Source organism: Rhinolophus hipposideros, assembly GCF_964194185.1.
Source record: "Rhinolophus hipposideros genome assembly, chromosome: 8".
Lineage (NCBI taxonomy): Eukaryota > Metazoa > Chordata > Mammalia > Chiroptera > Rhinolophidae > Rhinolophus > Rhinolophus hipposideros.
Window position 1 is genome coordinate 2,268,918 of NC_138054.1, and position 17,172 is coordinate 2,286,089.

The window sequence follows — 17,172 nt, forward strand, 5'->3', positions numbered from 1 at the left end:
AAAGGAAGACAAGCCTTGGAGGCGCTCACAGGAGGAATGCAAGGGTTGCTATGCCTCAGCTGCCCTGTATTAACCTAGAACCTCAGTTTATGTGTCTCCAGAATTGACCCACGAGACACTGACAAAGCTAAACAGTGAGACAGCCATCAAGCCAACACCCAATTCCGGCCGCCTCTATCTGTCGAGGCGTAGGCAGTGAGTGCATCCCTGCTGTCTGCCCCTGTCATCTACAATCATTTGCCTCAGTGGTTATTCCTGAATTAGTACATGGTCCCAGAGCCGCTGTCTTTGTCTCTAATTATGCAGGATTGCAGAGTCACAATTTAAATGAAATAATACCAGGATTCATTCAGAGAAAATTCCCAAATGTGTCAGAACTCCTTGGAAAGTACATGAGAAATGTGATCCCCTTAATTTATTGTAAGGACCAAAACAATCCCCTCAATTGCTGATACCCTAGTATTTCCAACCATCCTTCCCAATACCCACCCCCCCACACACACACACATCCCTCTTTTGGCCTTGAGTTGTTTGTTATAAGGATACTCTCCCTTTGTAAAGCATTTTGGACTTAAAGAACATGGACCTGCCGTGTGTTGAGCCCTCCTCTTTGCCAAGCCCTTTACAAAGGAGAATTGAGTCATTCCAAAGCCGCATACCAGACAATGGCCAAGTGCAGTTCCAACCCAGGCGCATCTGCCCCCAACGCCTGATCTTCCCCCAATCCTTCTGAGGAGCACAGCTCTTGCTGTCTCCATTATGGAGGTGAAACTGAAAGATGCTGCAGAATGTGCCCCACTGTCACCAAGGTGGAATCAGGGCCCCAGGCATCGTTTTACACCCTGCCAGGCAGCCTCCCCCAGCCAGGCTCTGAGGGGCACCCACGAGAGAGCTCATGGGCACCTGAGAAGTCCTCTGCTGAAGGAAGACATAAAGATTACATAAGTCAAGGTCGACCCACTCGCGCAGCAATGGCAATGAGAGGCCCTGAACCCCCAGCCCTCCTCCCAGAGGTGCTCACTTTGGCTTCAGCAAGCAGATGCTGCGGCACAGCCCTCAGTCTGCCCCATCCCTCAGTTCCATTGCTCGCTTTACCTGTAAAATCTATCCAATGCAACCAGCCCCTGAGGGCCCCATGGTAAGAAGGCAAAACCAAACACAACTCTGAAGGAGGAAGTTCAGAAATGCAGCCAAAACAAATGCTGCTGAAATGAAGGATGAGAAAGCACTACAAGAATAGCTGGCACAATGAAGCACATACCCTCACATTCTTCAAGGGCCTAAACATCAAGGTCTGTGAGAGAATGCACCAGCATGCTCAGTCTGCAGCCATATTACCTGCTTTCAGTGAGGATTCATTAGGGCTTTGGAGCATTCCAACTGGAATCATTGACTGTTCAAGCTGAAAAGACTCTTGGGGGAAAGCCAGATCAATCCCAGTATTTAACAGTTGATGGAATGAATGTACCATCATCAAAGTTATCAAAAAGACATCATCAAAGTTACATAGCTGGTCAATGGCAAAAAAATGGCCAGAAATCAGGTGACAGAGTTCCAATAACATCTGCACACATTTCTAAGCACTCAAACTTTCCTTCAATTCTCTTTCCTCCATACATATTTACACACACACGTGCGCGTGCACACACATACACACACATCCAGCATTGCCTCACACCCCATAGACCACATACTCATCAAGCCCTTCCAGACATTTAAGCAGGACTATAACTCCAGTAATGTGGCTGACCATTAAGCTTATGATTGTGCCCAGGAGGGGCCTGGTTTACTTCAGCTGTATATTTGCATCTATTGTTCACTTGATAGTCAGGCCATAACAGTATTGAGCTATAAGGCTATTAAATTAGTGCAAAAATGCTCCCAGAGGGCACAGCATGGCGCTCAGCTCACGACAGCCTGTCTTAACTGGGATGTGTCAGGCAGAAGACAGTGGTGGAATGAGCAGGGGCTTTGGGGTCACACAACCTGGGCTGTGATCCCCACATTGCTCTTGACTTTGGGCAGATTGCCTACCCTCACTCAGCTCCGGAGTCTATATACATAGGCCGCTGCAAGGAATAAGTGAGATGACGTGTATTTGCTGCTTGACTCCATACCAACAAACAGTAGGTGCTAAACAAACAGAACGACAAGCAGATCTGCGATCTGTGTGGTGGAGAAATGCACCGTTCTGCCGCTCCCTTGCCAAAAGTGCCGCCGTGTGCAGCTGCATCCCCCAGGGCACGTTTGTAACCCCACAGCGCCAGACGGGCATGGTGTGCAGGGAGGCACAGTCCACCTCTGTGGATGGGAAGTTTCTGCAGGCCCCTTCGAAACTTACCGAACCAGGAAGCATTGCCTGGGGACTCTGAAGGGACTCAGACAGGTCCTGTCCCAGCAGATGCTCAGTGCTTGAATTCTGCTATGTCGCCATGCAGAGATTCTTCTCAAGTGACTATTTCCCAGAGACTCAGTCAGTGTGGGGATGATGCAGAAAGATCCTTATTTCCCCCTCTCTTCACACATTCTGAACATCAGCTTCTCAGGGGCCAAGAGCACAAGCCCCAACTGTACAGGAGGAGCCAGGCAGACACGCACAGAATGGCCTGGTCTCAGAACAAACGCAGACACTCTGGGAGTCCCACACACACGGAGCCTGCCCCGCGAAAAACCTCAGCTCTACAGTCATCCCTCAAATCGGGAAATATCAGAAGCAAGAGCAATAAGAGACAGGAGTTAGAGTCATGTGTCAGCAGTCAGCTGTGAGAAGTCCCTGCTAGCAAGGATCAGTGTCCAAAGGACTCCCCATCCATCCCACCGCTAGGTGTTCACAGACACACACACACACACAGACACACACACACCTTTGGTAGTGTGAAATGTCTGGGCCAGACATTTAGCCCAACCTGATCGTCTCCGAGCTCAAGCTATAAATATCCTAGAAGTGGCCTAAACTTACATGAGGCCTCCCGTATAGACAGGTCACAGCTCACTGACTCAGCGAACCTTCTCAGGAGAAAAATATAGAGAATTGCCAAGGATTTGGCACCAGAGACTGTATAGCTCCCATAAATTGCTCTCTTATCCTCTAAAATCCTCATAATTTACTGAGCAATTATTTTAAGCTGATTGTTTCAGGAATATTATCATATTTAATTTCCTCCTTATCATTAACTCTTATTTTCCCAGTAAGGAAATAACTGCTGAAAAATTACGTAACTTGACAAGATTATGCTCTAGAAAGAGACAAAAGCCCTTGTTTGGCATCTAAGAGACCTAAATCCAAATGGCCCCTTCACCACTCACTAGCTGAGCCACCTGAACTGCTCTTTGAGCTTTCTTCTCATTTGTAAACTGAGGGATGATAATATCATCCTCACAGGATTATTATGAGGATTGACTATATCAAAATATATAAAGAGCTTAACATACTGATTGTTACATATAAGTGCTCAGTAAAAAGTAGGTTCCCTGATTGGGGTTACTGCCATTTTGTTTTCTAATCTCTATTCTGCCGGTGCCAGCTCATACCTCCATCCCTTGGTAGAACTTTGGAGAAAGCAGAAGGCATCTCTCAGTGAACACAGCCCTCCTACCTCTTCAGTTCTGGATAACAGTAGGCTGGCTTTCCACTGCAAAGTTAGTTTGTCCTGCTACGTGAGTCAAATGCCCCTGTGGTCCTCCACTTTGACAGCCTTGATTGCTTTAAACACCTGTGCACAACCAACCAAGTACATTTTAATTTGTACAAGTCCTTCCACACAGCCTAGTGATCCTTAAACAACCTTTAAAAAATAATAAAAGATAAAGAGAATACTGAAAAGGGCCTACGATTTGCTTGAACTGACATCAGTCCCAGGGTAAACCACGCAGCCCTAAAAACTGTTGTTCAAACGTCCATTCAGGTCCTGTGCTTCTTCCCAGTGGCACAGCCAAGTTCACACTCAAGATGTAACCCAGATGGAGTGCTTGGGAGGGACTTGTTCGCAGCTCTACAAATGCAGAATCTCTCTTTCATCTTTTCTCATGTATCAATGTGAATTGAGATCTGGTAAAATTTAAGAAGATACTTTCATTTAAAGATACATATGCTGGCATTTGTTTCTCCTTCCCCTCAATAAAATATCTGACCCCGAAATTCCCCTTGCCCACGTCTCCCTCTGAACACGTGACTCAACAGCACCTCACCCCAAGCATCTCGATGCCTGCTGGGATCTCTGGGCACTAGAACAGGAAGTACAGGGGCTTAACACCCACAGGGCCACTCTTGACCGACAGGAGATGAAACCATGGATAAATGCTTCACCCTTTGCAGGGAACAGCAGACAGTTCCAAGATACATTTCTTAAGGCACCTGAGGCATTCTCTGGGAGCTGGTCTCCTCTCCACAATGCATCTTATCAGAGCTTTCCTTCCCTGTCTCCCTCTTCCTGCTCTTCACTCCTGGTCCCTGACATTATTTCCCAAATAAAGTACCTGCATACAGGCTTGTCTTTCAGGCACTGCCTCAGAGTAACACAGGCTAAGGCAAATCCTTTTCTGCAGTAAAATCCAATGACCACAGTTTTAAAATCAACAAACAGGACAGGACATCTTACAAAAAATGTGTGCCATTTCTACTTTCAAGGAGACACTCTGTAAGACATGGATAGAGTACTGAAGTATACAGAATTCCAAAGCATCTAATGGTTTGTGTAGACAACTAGTCAGAAATTTTTAAATAGGACCATTCCCAAATATGGGATATACAGTTGCTGTCGTCCTAAAAGAATGGTGGGGGGGGGGAAGGTTTAACTTGACTTCCCTCAAGAGAGTGAGACAAAGAGGCAGAGAGTATCAGGTATTGTTTGGCAATAAGCCAAAGACAGGCCACCGCAGTACTAACAGGTTGTCACCACATCTGAGCTGAGATGGCTGAAGGAGCTTTTAAAACATACTTTCCAGAAAGCTGAGACCAAAATCCCACACTAAACAAATATTTTAACTTAGAGAGGAGGAGATTACCCTCTCGGGTGTACCTGGAGTGTGGTGGAGAAGGAATACTAATACTGCAGTACTCCAAATTAAACATTTTAGAGCTTGAGAAACCAATATTGTGCTTTACCAAATATGCAAAACATCTTGGGAGCGTTCCAGAAGGAAAAGGGTTATCTGCAGCTGAGTATAAGCAACCAGTCCAACAGCCCACATAACCCAGACCACTTTGGGTTAGACAACTATTGAGCATGCCAGTGGAGATCAACCAACACACCAAAAACATGTTTCAGAGTTTCCCAAACATTGCAGAGTGACAAAGTTCAAAGCAAGACACAAGCAGGCCTGACCTAAAATAACTAGCCCAAAAGCTACTTAGAAAGTGTTGACACGAGTTCTTCTGCACAAGTGTGTGTGTAAGAAGACTAAAGAGAACTTCTCCACTATGTCCTAGGGCATGGAGCTCAGGTGTGAAACAACCAAGGGACTGTAGGCAGGGAGGCGAGGCTAAATGAACTTTTTCAAGTCCCTGAAACTTCTGTGCCCCAGTTTCCAAGTCTTATTACAAAATTAGGCTGATAATATCAGAAAGAAATCACGAGGAAGAAGAAATGAAAGAGTATAGTAGAATATGCTTTGTAAAAACAAATAATCTCATGTCTACTAGTATGAGAGGACAGACACTCACCTTTGCCTAGAAAATCCTATGTTCACACCTAATATAAGTCAGCCTTATAAACTAGCATGAAAAAGAAAATTTGAACAAATTGACTTTACAAAGATTCTTTACATACCGTTAAGCACTACAAAAGCATCTTGTCGTATGACTGATATGAAAAGCCATTCTTTCCTCTCATTGAAGAGCCCTAGGGGTGCTTTCCTTCCTGGAAGTACCACTTGAGCCCAGCTTTAGTTTGATGATAACCTTGAAAGTAACATATATAGATTGATATAATTCAAGCTGGCCTCCTTCCTGTTTGTAAAAATCAATCAATTTTTTCTTGAGCAAGTTCAAAAACATTCCACTTTTCATTGGAGCTCCAATTTGTCTTCGTAACTGATATTTTGAAAACAAGTACATAGCCAGAAATAATAGTCCCACTTGCAAAGTCTAGAAATTCAACCTACCACAGGCCTAGTATCTATGATAAATTAACAAATTAAAAGAAGCGCTTTGGTCAGTTATTTAGTATCAATGCCTGCAAACATTACAAAAAGAGAGACAAGTGCCTCTTGTTGGGAAAGCAAACCAATGTCTTTATAGTTGTTTTAAACAAAAACTTATCTGAATCTCACTGAGTCTGTAAATTCAAGTGCTAATTACCAGAGAATGCACATGGAGAACATGTTAAAAGACACCATGGGAATGAAATCAGTAAAATCCACAATGTGGAGAACTTTACATATAAACATTGAAGTTTTATTTTCAACAAAAGAAAATGGAAGGAAAAAGAGATAGTGAGGAAGGGGATGAATGGACTTAATTATCAAATAAAGTAAAAATACACACCAATCAATCAAAATGTGTAAACTTTATTTGAATCCTAATTCAAATATATAAACAGGTTTTTTTCAAATTATGATTTAAAATCCTGGCCATGAAAGAGAAACTGGTACAGAATATTTTGCCTCCCCCAAACAAATAGAAAGTTGTACAAAATATATTTTTAAAAATTTCAGACATCGGGTATCAAGCAATATAACTATGATCCCTGAGAAAAAGAAACAAAGGATCTGAGTTTTACAATCATCCTGGATTTTGGCCTGAGAGCAATTTTAAAACAACAGCAAAGGGACAGAAGAAGACAAGAGTTGGTCCAAAATCTCAGAGTTGAGGAGAAACAGCTGGGAGTTAAGGGAGTCTAAGCCTATTGGAATTTGTAGTAAAGTACCAGAGAGAATTGAACTACCCAAAGAAGAGTGCCAGAAATCAGCATAGGGGACCCCTTAAGTCTTTTACTGAATACTAATCTGTGTATTCACAGGATAAAAGTCTACAAGAATAGACAAAGAACTGAAGAAGAACTATAATCAGAACAGTTCCCAGAGCTTTCACAGGGCTGGGAGGCATATAGATTCTAACCAGCCTGTGTATACTCCCCTTCTTGAACACTTAGTAGTAGGGCTAACATATCTATAAAGTACAGACAATTCTAGAATTGCCCCTTTTAAAAAAAGGCTTAAAAACAAGTTTGGTAAGGATCAATCAAATTTCTTATTTTTCTACCAAAACAAATTTCAAAACTCTTTGAGAAAGAAAATGAAATCCAAATAGTCAATAACATAAACCTCACAGTGTCCTGCATCCAATAAAAAATTACTAGACATGCAAAAACAATCAGCAAATTATGACACATAACAAAAAGGAAAATCAGTCAAAAGAAATAGATCCATAAATGACAGAGATATTAGAAACAGCAGACAAGGACTTCTGAAAAGCTATTATCCATATATTTAAGATTTTAAAGGAAAACATGAATATAATAAGAGGCCAGATAGATAGATAGATAGATAGATAGATAGATAGATAGATAGATAGATAGATAGATAGAGATAGACAGATAGAGAGAGAGAGAGAGACAGAGACAGAGACAGAGACAGAGATAGAGATATCATCAAGTGGAAATTCCAGAGAAAAATACAATATCTGTTGGGAAATTTTCATCGGACAATTTTAACGGCAGAATAGATGCTGCAAAAGAAAAATCAGTGAACATTAAGACACTGCAATAAAAAATATTCAATAATGGGGGGAAAAAGAGAAACACACATAGAAACTCAGCAACCTGTTAGACAATATCAAGCAGTCAAACATACACATGATTGGAGAGGTCAGGTCAAGATGTTGGAAGAGGTAAACACTCTGCTTACCTCCTCTCATGACCACATCAAAATTACAACTAAACTACAAAACCTGAAGAATCACCTGAAGTCTAGCTGAACCAAAACCCTATAATTAAGGACATACAGAAGAAGCCACAACAAATGTTGTGGCTTCTTGACATTGGTAGGAGGGGCAGAGACACAGAATAGGCTGGTCTCACAACCACATTTGATCAGAGGGATATCTCGGCTGTAAAGCTCCCCCGCCCCCCACCAGAGGAGCAAGCACCAGTCTACCAAGTAGCCTTAGGTATTTTAGGAACTAAATTATTTCCTTTCCACATCAGTGTTTAGGAACTGGGGCAGTAAAGCACTATCAAATAACAGAGTCTTAAATTTGCAGATACTTGCCATAGTTAATTAAGTTAGTTATTGGTGTCTAGAGATAGATGCATTATCTTCCTTTGCCTAAAACCACTTCAGGGAGGCTCAGAAATCGTGGCAATGTAAACTCATTCTTTGCCAATGTTTATTAACTTATTTCCATGGGAATTAAGGGGCAAGGGACAAAATTAGCTAATGGGTTTTTTGTACCTACAAGTAATTTGGTCAGGCCCCACTACAGGCATTTATTATTAACCCATCAATAGTAGACCACCTCCCAATAAAAAGGATTAAGAATTAGAGAACAGAAATCTCCCAGCATTTCTGGGGAATTTATGAACTAACAAAATATTACATATGATTTTTTTTTTTGCAGTGTCTGAGTTCTTCAACTGTTCCTAGACTTGAGGATGTTGTGGATAGAGGTGCAGAGAATGATGTACTTCCCCATGCATTCACGGTTTTTCTTATATCTACAAAAGGTAAACGGCTTCCCAGCTGTAAAACAACAGTTAAAGATAATATACCAAAATCAACTACAAATTGGAAGAACAGTTTTATTCCTGATCGTAACTGCAGATAAAAGCAGCATATTCCCAGCATGTGGCACAACGCGACAGCCATTCTCAAGGCAGGGACCGGGGATGCAGCAGTGAAGAAAAAAGACAAAACTCCTGTCTTCATGGGGCTTACATTCTAGTTCCTGGGGATCTTTTAATCCTTTCCAGATGGCCTACTGCCAGCCATTCTCACATGGGGCCTTACTTTCCAAAGTCTACTGCCTATCTCCCAATGCTGTAAGTCACCCTGAAATATATAAAAGGCTTTCCTGCTGAGAATTCTTCCACCTCTACCCCACTTCTTTCCATCTAAATCTTTGTAGGCTGCAAACCCTGCAGACAGCAGCCCACGAGTGGCTGAGGCAAGAGAAAGGCTTACCCCTTGCCTATCCCTGAGGCAAGGGAAAACCTATCCCACAGAACTGATTGGCAGGTCCTTTCCCTACCTGAGATCCTGGACTGGAATAAGGAGAGGCTACTGCTGTTGGGGTGGGGAGGTCACCCCAAGAAAAGAGAAAAGTGGGATGGGGTGTATACCTTCCTTGGTAATGACCAACACTCCTTCTATCCACAGGAGGGGAGAAGTTGCTGGATGTAACCCCCAACCCCAGGTTGCTCTGTAAGGAGAGCAACACCACCAAATCCCTCCCACCAGGCCAAGCATCCTGGGCTGCTGTTGTGGGGTTTGCTGGGAGTTCACAACAGATGGCCACGAGAAGTTCCCAGAAGCAGAAATGCCCTTGCTATACATTCCACCCAAGAAAAGATGCATACCAAAAAATTCTGCACATGAGCTGAAAGAAAACGTCTTGTCCATTCTGATAGGCATCTTTTTACAAGCAAGAAAGGGCCAGCCACAGCCCCAAGGTCACGTGGTCATGTGTAAGTGGCAGCAGGGCCCAGTGTGGTGCACAATTTTCTTCTCTCCTCTCTAAACAATAGCCCTTTCAACGGACTGAAGGTCTTTGGAACTTCTGAAACTTGAAGACCTTGAAGCAGCTGGGCTGGGGGATCTGGAGAGACTTGGGGCGGGGGTGGTATAGGAGAGTGTTGCCCCAGGGTGTAGGAACAGGGTGTAGGAAGTCATGCGGGTCTGGGGAAGTGAATTGCCAGCCTCCACGGAGGGCAATGTTGCTGCAAACCCTTTGGGTTGCATGGGGGCAGTGGTGTGGTGGTAACTGAGCAGCTGCAGGCCTGTGGGACAGCTCACCTATGTGGTCTCTAAGATGGAACTGGGAGTGGGCAGAAAGCCTTGGCCCTGTAGTCTCTCAGTGGCCCCCACTTAGACTCTCGCCAACCTGGGCCTGCACCTCAACCAGCCTGGGTTTATCTCCTCCATAAAATAGGCCTTCTGTCCTCCTGTCTTGCCCACCTCCAGAGTTCAAACAAGGATAATGTTCATTACGCGTGTCCATTATCCCTAGCCAAATCGATGCTCTTTTACCTGGCTGCTTTCTTGTCCCAGCTCACTCCCCTCTCCAGGTCCAAGGGACCATAAACTCCCAGGGCTAGAGCTGAGCAGATCCCCTTCAGGGTGGCTCTTCCCCAGGAAAGAAGCCATTAGCCCACGGCCATCCCACTCTAACACGCAATAAATGTCAGTGTAATCTCCAAACGTGATCATTTCCTCAAACACAAAAATAACTGACGGAGCCTTCTCTGGGTCTGTCATTTTGCCCACCCCATGCTACATGCCTTTAAAACTGCCTGAATAAAGATGGAAGATGATTGTGTATGCCTTCTACACAAATGGTGGAAAATAATAAAATAAACATCAAAGGTGAGCGCCCACGTACTTGCAGTTCCGTAGCTATTTGCAACAAAGGCAGGAAAAAGGAGGAAATCTCAACGTGGAAGGGCAGCGGGTTAGAAATGTACCCTTTGGGGGCCTGTGCGCCCCTCCCTGGAGTATTGACACCGAGTACGGGTCAGGCCTCAAAAGTCCTGGGGCTGAGAAAGGTCTCCCTTTTCCCGACAGTCTGACCCACTGCTACTGAAAACACACTGAAAGTCCTCAAGAAGGATTGGAAATGGCCGCAAACACGTCGTACTCTGGGCTCCCGCCCCCAGAGAAGACGCCCTTCCCGTTGTTCCTCTTGGAACCTACGAATAGCAAGGCTTCGCTTCTGGAGGCTTCCGCAGCGGCCAGCGCGCAGGCAGGGCCCGGCATCCCGCGCCAGAAACTGCCGCCCCAGGGGAAGAGGGAACACTGTTGTTCTTCCCCAAAAGCCACCAGCCAGGTACAGAAAAAGGTAAAGAAAGGCAAAAGAAAAGTGAGTCGGAGGCCATTTAGCGAGCCAGAATCAATGTCTTCCAAAAAAAGCGTATACAATTTCAAGTCCAATATAATATTCATTAAAAAATGGAAAGAAGACAAAAATAGCCCTCGAAAAGGAATCGTAAGACTGGGCACGGCCTGTGGCTCCCGTAAGAGGCCACTTCAAAGTGTGTCCGGTGCGGTCTCTGCAGTCAGGGACGAGAGGCGTTTATTTTCGGAAGAAGCACCGTTTCACTGCCAGAGAATGAAACACTCATGGCGTGCATCGTAGGAAGGCCTCGGGCCTGAGCAAAGTTCCTACTGCCTGAGGCCCAGGGCTTCCAGATGACCCCCGCCAAGCCCTCTTGCCCGAAACGTCCAGGGCGCAGGGACCCCTCCCCCGAGGCCCCGCGCTCTTACCTGAGCCTGGGAGCGAGTGGGCGGGGCCGGCACACACTCACACCCCCAGCCGCGCGCACGCTCCCCATTGGCAGGAGGCAGAGGGCGGGGCCGGCCAGACCCAAAACAAACAACCTGCGCTAAGTCACTTTGGGGCCGCGCAGCCGCCTGGCCCCGACCTGGTGCGCGCCGGCTTGGGAGCCACAGCCCCCTAGGCCACCTCGTGCCCCCACCTCTCTGCCGTCGGTGCCCAAGCCCCGCCCCCGCGGAGCCGCCGCAGGGTTATATTAGGCCGGGCGGAAGGTGGAGGCGAGACCTAGCGGCAGCGGGCCAGAGCAGAGATGCTGCTCCCGAGGCCGGGGGCAGGAAGGCGGCTGAGGGCGCCAAGGCCTCGAGGACTCGGCTCCGCAGACACTCAAGGCTGAAGGCACCGGACCCTCCTCCGAGGGTGGCACGCATACCAGCCCTCACCACTTCCCCGCCCCGAGAACTCCTGCCCGGACCTGGGACGTCCAGTGAAGAAACCCTCCTGGACCGATAGCAGATGCGCATGCTTCTTCCCTCCAGCAGGAAGTCCCAAGGCTCCTACTCCTGGGCACCAGAGGTTAGAACCGCACCCCTGCGCGCATTCACCGCGAAGTCTCTTATCCTCGAACTGAAGACAGTGCCCCCCCAACTCCTGCCTCTCCGCCCCTCTTAGTTCACCCACTAAGTACACCGCCTCCAAAAAAAAATTCCAGCGGAACAGGTCTCTTCTACGGAAAAGTGACTAGTGCAAAAGGAGGGAGAGCTCCCGGGAGAGAAAGGCAAGGACCCCTGGCCCCGGCATCACCAACTCCGTCCCCGGCACCAGCTTCCCAAGACTGAGCGTAGGAAAAGGGTACGGAGCTGGGCAGGGCTAGGGGGCGCCGGCATGAAGTTGGAGGTGTTCGGCCCCCGCGCGGCCCACGGGGATAAGCCGGGTAGTGACCTGGAGGGCGCAGGCGGTAGTAACGCGCCATCTCCGCTGTCGGCAGCCGGCGACGACTCCCTGGGCTCGGACGGGGACTGTGCGGCCAACAGCCCAGCGGCAGGCGGCGGCACGGGGGAGCTGGCGGGTGATGGCGAGCGGAGCGCGGACGGTGGTGAGCCAGCGGCCGAGGAGGGCCGGGCAGCGGCGGGAGACGCGGAGGCGGGCGCGGCGGGGCCGGGAGCCGGGAGCGCAGGGAGCGGCGAGGGCGCGCGGAGCAAGCCGTACACGCGGCGGCCAAAGCCTCCGTACTCGTACATCGCGCTCATCGCCATGGCCATCCGCGACTCGGCAGGCGGGCGCCTGACGCTGGCCGAGATCAACGAGTACCTCATGGGCAAGTTCCCCTTCTTCCGCGGCAGCTACACTGGCTGGCGCAACTCGGTGCGCCACAATCTCTCGCTCAACGACTGCTTCGTCAAGGTGCTGCGCGACCCCTCGCGGCCTTGGGGCAAGGACAACTACTGGATGCTCAACCCCAACAGCGAGTACACCTTCGCCGACGGGGTCTTCCGCCGCCGCCGAAAGCGCCTCAGTCATCGGGCGGCGGCTCCCGCACCCGGGCTGCGGCCCGAGGAGGCCGCAGCCCGCCCCGCCGCCGCGCCCCCGCCGCCCGCGCCCGCGGCCCCAGCCTCGCCGGGTGTGGGCCCGCCCGCCCGCCAGGAGGGGCGCGTCAGTCCCGCGGGCAAGTTCTCCAGCTCCTTCGCCATAGATAGCATCCTCAGCAAGCCCTTCCGCAGCCGCCGCGACGCGGACACGGTCCCTGAGCTGCGGCTGCCTTGGGGCGCCGCGCCCTGTCCGCCGCTGCCCGCATATCCTGCGCTCCTCCCCGGCGCGCCTGGCGGGGCCCTGCTGCCGCTCTGCGCCTACGGAGCGGCCGAGCCGGCACTGCTGGGCGCGCGCGGAGCCGAGGCGCCTCGGCCCGAGCCGCATCTCCGGCTCGCGCCCTTCTCCGCCTCCGCCCCTGCCAAGCATTTCGGAGGCCCGGCGGCGGGAGGCGGCGCGCACCTGTACTGCCCCCTGCGGCTGCCCGCGGCCCTGCAGGCGGCCTCGGCCCGCGGCCCGGGCCCGCACCTGCCCTCCCCGGTGGAGAAGCTCCTGGCCTGAGCAGCGCCGGTGGGCGACTTCGGGGAACGCAAAGTTCAGGGTTTTGCACTTCCTGCCCAGAGGAAACGAGACTTTGAAGAAAATTCTCAATCAAACGTGCCTTAAAGCTAAAGAATTTTTGACAGAAGTGTTTTAACTTAGTCCAGAATATTTCCTTCGTCTGTTATAACTTTACAGAGGACCAAAGCAGTTTTTCATAATTGTTTGAGTTTCATGACCAAGCATGTCCCTCTCTCCCTTTAAAAAGATTTTCCCTCTGTTCTTACTGCCTAGGCTCTCCCTTATTCCTACTGTTTTTGTCTCACCTTTCATTGATTTGTCCCTAACAAAAAAGAAAAAAAGCACATCAGGGAACCATTCCGTATGATAAATGATATGACTACTGTTTGGGGTTTATTGGACCCCTGTTCCGTATACTTATGTGTAATTTACAGTTGTAACTGAATGTGAGAGAGGTGTCAGAGAACCTTCAGTCATTTCTCTGCTATTGACCAGTGCTTCACTGTGCCAAAAGATATATATATAGTTGGGGTTTGTAATTAAATTATTTATATATTTTTGAAACCTGAATTAAAAATGTTGCAGGCAACGGGCTACAGCTTTATTAGTGGTTCGGTGATCTCTAATGGTGGTCTCCTTGGGCCAAGCAATTCCTTTAAAGGAAAAGTTAACATTATCTATGTGGGGTGCCAGGACCACTGCCACGTGAAAGCAAGTGTGATTTTTATTTTTAATATTATTTTATTTGTGTCTGTGTACATATTCATGTATAAATTTTATGAAACCCAGGCATAGTGCTTATTTTTTAATAAAATTCACAGCTGACTGTGGTGATGAGCTGGAGATGGAGAGTTTTTAACCCCCACCCCCCAAAAAATAGGTTTAGGTTTGAGTCTCAAGAAACTTCCTGTGGGGGTCAAAAGATTTTCCTGAATGATTCAATAAAGGCAGAAGCAGTCAGCAGGTTTCCTTACCTGCCAAATTGCTGTATAGAACTCCAGAATGGGATTTCTATCAATGGGATTTCTTAAAACTTCAAACCAATGACCTCTCCTGAGTTATTAGGACAAATCGTAAGGTATGTGTCCCCAAGAATCCTTTAGCAAACAAGTTGTTAACAAGCTTATAATCAAGCAGATATTTTCAGGTAAATTGGTTCTGATTAGGGGCTTAAAAAGCTGGAAACAATCTTGACATAGGACTATCTTAACACACCAGGGACTTCTTCAGGGCAATTTTAAGAGTAACTTGAATGTCAGTGTTTTTGTCAAAATAAAACTTTCTACCTTTTTAGAAATGCAAAAAGTCCATTTGGGTGTTAACCCATCAGTAGCATTTCTTTCCACTCTCCCCTTTTGTATGAAGAAAGTATTTGTAGGTGTGGGGCTGCCGGGCCTATTGCAGTTGTGATCTGAAGAGAAAATGCCAGATGGATAGGTAGAGATAATTTCCCATATTAAAAATGGAAGGTTTTGATTAGAGGAAGTACCAGAAAAGTGTGAACACCTGTTTCTTAAATTCAAAAACAGTGGAGCTCTAACAATTTATGGAGTGCAATATTCTAAAGCGCAATACAAACAATGAGAAATTCAGAGACTGGAAATTTAGACCCCATTGTTCCTACCATTCTTGGGTAGATCTCATCTCATCCAAGAGGATAATTTGGGATCAACATATTGTGAGGTAGGGAAAGAAAGTGAAGTTTACTTCAGGATGCTGCCTTTCAGCAGGAATGGGGGGAAAAGCCCATCCCTAAGTCTAGTTAACAAGAAACAAGTCTTGACTGATTTGGGTTCTATCTACCTGGTAGTCATGAAGAGTGATAATAATAGGGTTGAATTATGACAAAAGGTAGGCATTTAAGTGGAGATTTGCACCCACAAGGCCAATAATTAGACCAGAAAATAAAACTGAAACAGGGAAAAGGGAGGGGACACTGAGTTGAAATGATCAGAACCCATACTCAATTCTTTGTTTTTCTCTTGGAAACACACTCTGAGATTAAAGGTGAGGGGCAGTCATCAAACTCATCTTCCCAATTCTGATGCCAGTAGACGTTTCTCTCCAACTTTGTGCCTTGTCTCCGGAGCAAGGTGCTGCTTTTTATATCAGTTTTATAAAGCCACTATTTTTATTGCTACGTTGGTACGGGAGGACAGGTCTGCAAATGGAGATTTTCAGTCGCCGCTGATTTATGTTGAAGAACACAGCAAAGCAATGTAAAAAAGGGAAAGGAAAAGGTGATGTTTTAAAATCACAGCTGTTCTCTCTTCTCCTCAAAAAATCCTTCCTTCCTAATGAACACTCCGGAGTCTGCGTCCGGTTGACGAGGGTCCCGCCCCTCAGCTTCTGGTACCCCTTCAATGTCTCAGGTACTGGAAGGTTTTCTAGAGAATAGTCAGGGTTGCATGAACTTTGCGCCCCTGTTCAGTGTTGCGTGACCAAGCTCCTTACTCCCATGACCAAATGACAAAATAAAACTGAAACGGGGGACAGGGGGCCTCGGTGGGCGCGGACAGCGAGGAGGGTCCCAGGGCTCTGTCGCGGTCTCCCGCGTCTCCTTCGCACTGTTCGCCCCTCCCCCACCCCTAGCAGTTTCGCAGGGTGGAGGAGGAGCAGAAGGAAACCCTACGAGCTCCCGTTTTCTACAAGAAAGTGGAAAGTTGCACCGACGCCTTTAGTTCCAGTTCGCGGGAACCACATGTTGATACGATGACCAGGGCCTTCAGCCATGAGGTCCAGTCGCGCTCTCAGAACCCGGGCCTCCAGCTGCAGCCACGGCGGTGTGACCCCCGCCAAGACTGTTCCTTCTGGTATCTGCCCAGAAAACTGAATTCCTTGGAGGCGCGGGAGGAACGCTCCGCGCCTGGGGCGGCTGGGCCAAGGGCAGGGCCTGTCCCTCCTCCAGCCCCCGCCCAACCCCTTCCACAGCCCGCTCCTTTCCCCTAACCCACTTCACCCTCCTCCCACAGCCCACCTGTCCCTAGCCCCCAGCTGCCCTTTCCAGAGTGCGAATCGTGCTGGAGCTGAACCTCGGCAGCGGCGAGGGTCAAGGGACTGCGGAGTCGGGGTGGGGGTCTGTTTCATTTGGGAAATGCCCTTTGATAAAGGTCAGGCTTGCCTGAAGCCTAGAATGAGGGCTCCTTGAGTCAGTTTTCAAAGAACATCCCTTCTGGCACCTGCGTTGGCACTTTGCAATCCCTTATTCCCTCAACCCCCTAGAAGACCCCTCCAGGCCTCGGTGGACAAGCGGGTGACAGAAATGCACAACCGCGACTCCAGCTCCTACTGAGCCACAGGCAACAGTGCCCAGGTCCTCCCCACAACAAGGGGTCAAGTCTACTGCCTTTGGGAGCTGAAAACTTCTCTGGATAGTGACACACAATATTCTGATCAATCTAAATCCCCCTTTCTAATGTAGAAGACGATTTATATAAATACTGGAAGCATGGGGCTGGGTGGGGGCTGCACCCTGGTCCTGGGCCCTGTCTCGGCTCAGTTGCCTGTGTGTGAGCCAGGGCAGCAAACCACTTCACCCATCTCTTGGACAGCTTACTTCAAGTCCCTTAGCTTAGGGATGATCAACCTAACTAAGGTTCCCTTTAGACTTGTGAGTCACATTCTCGATTCCACATGAATTATGAGAGAGAGACAGAGAG

General features: G+C 48.0%; 1 protein-coding gene across 1 annotated transcript; it reads left to right on the top strand.

The window, feature by feature from the left end:
* Positions 1 to 12,209: 12,209 nt before the first annotated feature.
* On the top strand, positions 12,210 to 13,658 carry FOXQ1 (forkhead box Q1). The gene has a single exon (XM_081055592.1). It carries the CDS (start codon positions 12,311 to 12,313, stop codon positions 13,511 to 13,513), a length of 1,203 nt encoding a protein of 400 aa, XP_080911718.1. The 5' UTR covers positions 12,210 to 12,310; the 3' UTR covers positions 13,514 to 13,658.
* The last annotated feature ends 3,514 nt before the right edge of the window (positions 13,659 to 17,172 follow it).